Genomic DNA, 7807 nt, shown 5'->3' with positions numbered 1-7807 from the left:
GCATGGAAAACAAATTTGCTTAATAGATTTTGAGCTAATTCTGGCTTTCTTCCCAATGAGAGATGCTCATCAGTGCAATGGGGAAGTTCTGCTTAAGCCTGATAATGGTTGGAAGTACCCAGAATAGGTAAATAGTTGATTCTTTGCACCAGGTGCTAAGTATAGCTTTGCAGTGTTTTCTCTGTGCAGGGTGACGAGCAGAGGCAGGAAACACATCTCTCCACCCCCCACCCCCCAAAGTGCACACATAGGGCCACTGCTTGCAAAGTTTCATTTTCCTCCAGGCTACATGCAGTGCAGCAGAGCAAAGAGCACTCCACTCCTGACGATGGTAAGAAAGAGGGTAGACCCAACAGGGCTGGAGAAGATGAATTTGGAAGGGTGGCATGTGAGAGAGAGAGAGAGTGTGTGTGTACATGTGTGAGAGCGAGAAGCGGCAAAGTTGCATGACCCTACTGGATTTGAGACAGTAGTGGCTGAGACTTTTAGAAACCAGAATGTTTCCTTATCGCGAATAGCTGGTTAAGATTTGAACCTCTCACTGGGCTCTTTCCATCTGCTGTTCTTTGGCTTCTGCAAGGAGGTGCCATGCTCTCTTTTCTCCAGAAGAAGTTGAGCAAGTAGGGCTAACAAGGCAGGTAAGGAAGAATAAGAGAGGTGCTGTTTGCGCAGGCTGATTAAATGCTGCTCCTAAGGTGCTGGCCATGCCCATCGCCATCCCTGGTTGGCCAGAGGGACTCCACTTCGTCTTCTCTCTCCTGCCACTGGCAGGGGGATGGGAATGCAGAAGCCATTCTGCTGCTGCTCTAGAATTTGTTTTGCTACAGTGGAGGAGAAGGTGCTCCCTTTGGGCATTTTCTTAAACGAAAAGGCTGCACAGAAAATTGTAAAATAATTCAAGAGATGCCTTGAGGTGCTGCATTCTCTTCCTCCCTGTGTGCGAGACCACTTGGAAGCGGCAAAAGCTCTTTAAAGGTATCAATGGCTCCCGGTTTCCCTTTTGCTGTGATGAAAGCCCAGGACCTGCAGCACTGGAATGGCTTCTCTTTCATTGCTTATGGTCCTTTGTTCTGTGTTCCCTCCTTATTCCACTGGGCAGTTTTGATAAGGCGCACTGCTGTGGCACATTGGCTTCTTGGACACTTCTGTTTCCTTTGATGTTCTGCCTTAACTCTTAAAGTTATTCTGGTCCATCAGATGACATTTCTGCTTTTGGGCTAGAGAACTCCAAGGTTAAGCTATGCTCTGATGCTAGCCTCTTTAACGGCCTTTGCGAATAGTTGAAAACTGGGCCTTTTGCCGCCTTCAATCCTTTGATGGTAAAGCTGCTCCCTTTAATATGAGATGGAACAAAGGGCTTTTCTGCTGCAGTAGATAGCAGTGATAGGAAATCTGTTGCTCACCAGATATTATTGAATTCCAACTCCCATTAGCCTCAGCCAGCATGGCTAATGGTCAGGGACTATAGAAACATAGGAAGCTGCCTTATACTGAGTCAGGGCATTGGTCCATCTAGCTCAGTATTGTCTACACCAGGGTTCCCCAGACTTGGATCTCCAACTGTTTTTGGACTACAACTCCCATCATCCCTAGATAGCAGGACCAGTAGTCACAGATGGTGGGAATTGTAGTCCAAAAACAGCTGGAGACCTGAGTTTGGGAAGCCCTGGTCTACACTGACTGGCAGCAACCCCTGAGGGTCTCAGGCAGGGATCTCTCCCAGCCCTAAATAGAGATTCTAGAACGTGAACCTGGAACCTGTGGCATGCAAAGCAGATACTTGCTCTGCCACTGACCTATGGCCCTATGTCAAGCTGTGGTCTACCCTCTGCAGGAGAGCCACAAGTTCCCCATCCGTGCTTTGTGTCTTGCTGCTTTCTTCAGAAATACTGTAGCGTAGGCCCATTGGCTGCTGTTCTAGTTGTTTCAGGGAAGGAGACCAATGTCTGCTGTACAGATTCTATAGAAAAAATGGATCACCTAATATCGCTCAGTAACTTCTTCAAAATGCTGAAAGTGTGATAAAAGCTAACCCCACGGCCCACCTGTAATACATGTGCAAATAGCCTTCTGACAAGGTATCTCGCTTGGAGGGTGGGTGGAGTAGAATTCAGCTTCCATTTAGTGTAGCTCAGGGATGGGGTTCTCCGGCTATCATTGCTGCCTAAGGCTGATGGGAGTTGGAGTCCTGGAGGGCCACTCCCTCCACATCCCAGAGCTAGGCAGAATGGAAGCTAAAGGGTCACCAGGTCTCCACCCTTGCTGCAGATGACAATTTGCTGCAGGGGCTACCCTAGTGGCAACGTCCATCCCGTGGCCTCCTTTCTCACACACAGGCCTTTCAAAGCTCTTGCTCTTACAACTACTTTCTCTGCGTAAAGGAGCAAGCAACCGGTTGCAAAGGCCTGTGACCTTTCAGAGAAAGCTGTCGCTGCAGCCATTTGCTAATGTTCACGTTGTGCTGCTTGTGGGACCTGATGGCGTCAGATGGCTGCTCTCTTCTAAACAACACGCAGAGGGCGAGTTCTTAGAAGTGAGAGTACCAAGGCTGCAAGGCACATGAGGTAGTATTCAACTAAATGTTGTTGTTGTTCAGTCGTTCAGTCGTGTCCGACTCTTCGTGACCCCATGGACCAGAGCACACCAGGCACGCCTATCCTTCACTGCCTCCCGCAGTTTGGCCAAACTCATGTTAGTAGCTTTGAGAACACTGTCCAACCATCTCATCCTCTGTCGTCCCCTTCTCCTTGTGCCCTCCATCTTTCCCAACATCAGGGTCTTTTCCAGGGAGTCTTCTCTTCTCATGAGGTGGCCAAAGTACTGGAGCCTCAACTTCAGGATCTGTCCTTCTAGTGAGCACTCAGGGCCGATTTCCTTGAGAATGGATAGGTTTGATCTTCTTGCAGTCCATGGGACTCTCAAGAGTCTCCTCCAGCATCATAATTCAAAAGCATCAATTCTTCGGCGATCAGCCTTCTTTATGGTCCAGCTCTCACTTCCGTACATTACTACTGGGAAAACCATAGCTTTAACTATACGGACCTTTGTCGGCAAGGTGATGTCTTTGCTTTTTAAGATGCTGTCTAGGTTTGTCATTGCTTTTCTCCCAAGAAGCAGGCGTCTTCTAATTTCGTGACTGCTGTCACCATCTGCAGTGATCATGGAACCCAAGAAAGTGAAATCTCTCACTGCCTCCATTTCTTCCCCTTCTATTTGCCAGGAGGTGATGGGACCAGTGGCCATGATCTTAGTTTTTTTGATGTTGAGCTTCAGACCATATTTTGCGCTTTCCTCTTTCACCCTCATTAAAAGGTTCTTCAAATCCTCCTCACTTTCTGCCATCAAGGTTGTATCATCAGCATATCTGAGGTTGTTGATATTTTTTCCGGCAATTTTAATTCCAGTTTGGGATTCATCCAGCCCAGCTTTTCGCATGATGAATTCTGCATATAAGTTAAATAGGCAGGGAGACAATATACAGCCTTGTCGTACTCCTTTCCCAATTTTGAACCAATCAGTTATTCCATATCCAGTTCTAACTGTAGCTTCTTGTCCCACATAGAGATTTCTCAGGAGACGGGTGAGGTGATCCGGCACTCCCATTTCTTTAAGAACTTGCCATAGTTTGCTGTGGTCGACACAGTCAAATGCTTTTGCGTAGTCAATTAAGCAGAAGTAGATGTTTTTCTGGAACTCTCTAGCTTTCTCCATAATCCAGCGCATGTTTGCAATTTGGTCTCTGGTTCCTCTGCCCCTTCGAAATCCAGCTTGCACTTCTGGGAGTTTTCGGTTCACATACTGCTTAAGCCTGCCTTGTAGAATTTTAAGCATAACCTTCCTAGCGTGTGAAATGAGTGCAATTGTGCGATAGTTAGAGCATTCTTTGGCACTGCCCTTCTTTGGGATTGGGATGTAGACTGATCTTCTCCAATCCTCTGGCCACTGCTGAGTTTTCCAAACTTGTTGGCATATTGAGTGTAGCACCTTAACAGCATCATCTTTTAGGATTTTAAATAGTTCAGCTGGAATATCATCACTTCCACTGGCCTTGTTGTTAGCAAGGCTTTCTAAGGCCCATTTGACTTCACTCTCCAGGATGTCTGGCTCAAGGTCATACCTGGGGTGTATGAGACCTTCATATCTTTCTGGTATAATTCCTCTGTGTATTCTTGCCACCTCTTCTTGATGTCTTCTGCTTCTGTTAGGTCCTTTCCACTTTTGTCCTTAATTGTGGTAATCTTTGTACGAAAGGTTCCTTTCATATCTCCAATTTTCTTGAACAGATCTCTGGTTTTTCCCATTCTGTTATTTTCCTCTATTTCTTTGCATTGCTTGTTTAGACAGGCCCTCTTGTCTCTCCTTGCTAGTCTTTGGAAATCTGCATTCAATTTCCTGTATCTTTCACTATCTCCCTCACATTTTGCTTGCCTTCTCTCCCCCGCTATTTGTAAGGCCTCAATTCAACTAAAAACACTAGATTTACGCGGGGCACAGAGAGAGGAGTGGGACAATGCTGTGTCACACGAGAAATCCTTGTGTTGACCGGATGGATCTCTTTAGCACAACTTTGAATACAACCCAAATGTTTCACTAGTGCTTGTTGTGCCCACAAAAGGTCTCTAGAAATAACCCCCCTCAAAAAAAACCTAACATTCACACTTCCTGTGTGTATTGGCTCAGACTCTCCTTCACTTAGCACACATCCTTAAACATACCCACATTTCATTGGAGAATAGGACTAGACACGCACTCTTTCTTCTGCAAAAGGCTTCCCTGTGACTGGCATTTGTGCCTTTTCCCCGTTGACTGAGGAGGGGGGTGCCTGCACCATTTTACAGTCCTGCATTTTATAGATGTGGCAGCCATTTTGTGACTGATGCCCATGACACTCACTCCAGATTCCAAATGTGCCTATTGAAAGGGTTGGCAACCATTGGCTTCGGTATGTGAACTTAGCGGATCAGAAAACGAACAGATCCAGCACCCACAGAAAATAGCTTCAAAATGTAGGAAACCTGCTCATAGCTCTATCAAACTCTCATCTCCTAGCCTAACTTTATTCTACTTCACCACCCCCCTAACAAAACAAAAAAATCCTGTTAGTGGACTGGAAATCCTGTAAAGATACCTTGCTGATTAGTATCATGGAACATGGGGAAAGACTTTGCTGTTCCTGTGCTGCCAAGGACATTAGTTTCCTTTGCTGCTGCTTTCTCTGCCTAACGCTGCTATTTCTTCTTACTTCACTACTTTCAGGTCACAGAAGACCACAAATATCCAAGGTGCAGGTTAGTTAAAGCTTAGTGATGTAGGCTGTCCCCCAAAATTGATTTGGAACTTCCCTCTCCCTGCATGTTCAGTCCTAATATTCTCCCACAGATTACCCTTTCCTTGATGGCATCAGCCTTTTCCTCCATTGCTGAATTATATTCAGCGGCCTTGCTTTGGTGACACAGAAGAAAAAGAAAGGAACAGACTTGTCACCCAGGCTATATTCCATTAGCGCCAGCGCAAGACAGATTTGTGGCTATGCAGCATCTGATTAAACCAAAACTGTTAGCCAAAACTCTCTGCTTCTACAGCCCACTTCCTTCCACACGTCCAATAGAACATTTACCATTTGACAAATACACCCCATAAAATTAGCTGAAGCAAGACCTGCCCAAGTTAAATGGACCAGCTCTTTCTTGGTAACTACAAAGCTTGATAGTTGGCACTGTCTACCTTCATATGCTGGCTTAGCAGAAATATATCTTCTTCCCTCACCCGATGTACTGAGCCTCAGGTCATTTGGGGCAGACAGTACAGTAATTCCCAATGGCCAAAGCACCAAATAGAGGTTCTGCCTTCTGAAGCAAAGGTTGAGGTTAAATGGAGGGTGGCTTTTTATACAGAATTCAGCTTTCTAAAGAATCACAGCTTTTTTATTTAAAAGTACATGCTTTATCATAGCTTCACAATCATAGGTACGAGAAAGTATGACAAATTCTTGCTAATTTCAAAAACCACAGTAGTCACTGAAGATGACTTCCAAAGACCCTACATAGCTTTGTCCTCTAACATAGCAAATTATGTAAAAATAGGGGAAATATGCAAGAAAAATATATGCACGCACATTTTCTTAAGCCTGCATAATTTATAGTCAACTTGCTATAAGCTCTTATTGGCTGTAGTTTCTCCTCTGCCATCTGGATATGTCTTTATGACTATCAATGGAGCTTGTGCTAGGAAACAATCACACACACACTCTTGTTCCTCTTACATTATAGCGCTTCAGCAAATGTCTACTCGTCTGTGGGCTGCCACTGAAGATGCAAAGCCCCCATTAGCAGATCTACTGCAGCATCCAATAAAATCCCCAAACATCACACAAGGCCAGGAATTCATTTTTTCATATTCTTTAATTGCAAGCCCTCCTAGCTGCAGCATGTAGGTTAAAAATATATATATGCAGGCAGTTGCTGGTGAACATTTTAAAAACGTAAGACAGCTTCCGAGCAATGGCAGTGCCCTGCTCTTTTCACCATGATCCATGATCCCTCCTTAACATCTACATCAGAGTCCAATTAACACTGTGCAAGTGGGAGTTTTCAGGGCACGATTCCATGATCCACACAGCCCAGGGAACAGCGCCACAGCAGGCCAACATTCAAGGCTCCTTGTCATATTAAAATTGCAGGGGCAGGGACTCATCCTGGCTCCTTTTTCTCTGTAGAGGCCCCAGTTTGTCTGCACGCTCTCTGCCCTGCTCCTGCTGTTTCCGGGGAAAGCCATGGGAGCAGCTCCAGAGAGAGGTGGTGGCCGCGGCAAGAGCAGCGATGACATCGTCGTGAGTTTCCTGGTCTGCCTGCTGCTGCTCCTTCTCCTCTTGCTGTTCCTGGCGTGGCGTCGGCTGAGCCGCAATTCAGGAGGAAGGTACCACCCCCAGCGCCTGCTGAGGGGTCTGATGCTCCGATGGCAAGGGCTTTGGGGAGGGGAACTCCCTGAAGAGCCGTTACAGGGACACCGGGACGAGAAGCCGGGAGACGAAGAGTCCGGGGAGGAGCAACCCATTGATGTGGGGGATGAGAGGGAGCAGCAGCAGCTCCTCCAAGGAGAAGATGAGGAGGAGGAGGAGGAGGAGGAGGAGGAGGTGGAGGAAAAGCAAGAAGCGTCCAAGGAGAAAGCCGATCCGGAGCCAGCAGAAGATAAAGCAGTGCAGGAGGTCTCGGAGGAAGAAGGGGCCCCAAAGGCAACCGAGAGCAGTGCAGGGGCTCTCCTGAGTGATCTGCATTCTTTTTCTGGGACAGCAGCCTGGGAAGACCCAGGCAAACAGCTGCATGTCACTGCCCTCTAGAAGTAGCAGCATAGAGGGCACTGAAGCACTTGCTGCAAAGACAGCTACAGACTGAAGGCAGTTCACTGCCCCATCCCATGGACGTAGCAGAAGCTGCTTTTGCCCTGTGTTGTCTATTGACCCCTTCCCGCTTGCACCTAGCTTGCTCGATCGCCTGTCCCCGCCAAAAACGCAGCCTGAGTTTCCATTTTGTTTCGAAAGTTTCCTATGACAAATAAAGTAGAGGGGTGATAAGAGACACCTTAGCGGTCTCCTCGTGGACTGAAGCACAGCATGGCTCTCTCCCACCGTAACTGTACTACTTGGCATAGGCCAAGCTTCATGGGCATCGTGGCAACAGTCCTCAGAAACAAGCTGATAAATCCTTGCCACTCACCAGCCCATCGTCTGGGCAGCAACTAGACCGCTAGGATTCACTCACAGTCAAGGGTACAGAAAGAGGCACTGCTAGATAGGTATTAGCCCGGGGGG

At 47.0% G+C, this 7807-nt stretch overlaps 1 protein-coding gene across 1 annotated transcript; it reads left to right on the top strand.

The window, feature by feature from the left end:
- Positions 1–233: 233 nt before the first annotated feature.
- On the top strand, positions 234–7602 carry PTPRCAP (protein tyrosine phosphatase receptor type C associated protein). Its single transcript, XM_033159260.1, has 2 exons — positions 234–331; positions 6716–7602. The coding sequence occupies exons 1-2, from the start codon at positions 290–292 to the stop codon at positions 7334–7336; spliced, it is 663 nt and encodes a 220-aa protein (XP_033015151.1). The 5' UTR covers positions 234–289; the 3' UTR covers positions 7337–7602.
- The last annotated feature ends 205 nt before the right edge of the window (positions 7603–7807 follow it).

This window comes from Lacerta agilis, chromosome 1, assembly GCF_009819535.1.
Source record: "Lacerta agilis isolate rLacAgi1 chromosome 1, rLacAgi1.pri, whole genome shotgun sequence".
NCBI lineage: Eukaryota > Metazoa > Chordata > Lepidosauria > Squamata > Lacertidae > Lacerta > Lacerta agilis.
The sequence above is the reverse complement of the archived record's forward strand: the minus strand, read 5'-3'. Positions and strand labels throughout refer to the sequence as shown.

Bases quoted from the DNA above. Each gene is read 5' to 3' on its own strand.
- PTPRCAP (XM_033159260.1), top strand. From the start codon at position 290: ATGCAGTGCAGCAGAGCAAAGAGCACTCCACTCCTGACGATG. The intron at 332-6,715 runs GTAAGAAAGAGG...TTTTCTCTGTAG, and splicing joins GCACTCCACTCCTGACGATG to AGGCCCCAGTTTGTCTGCAC.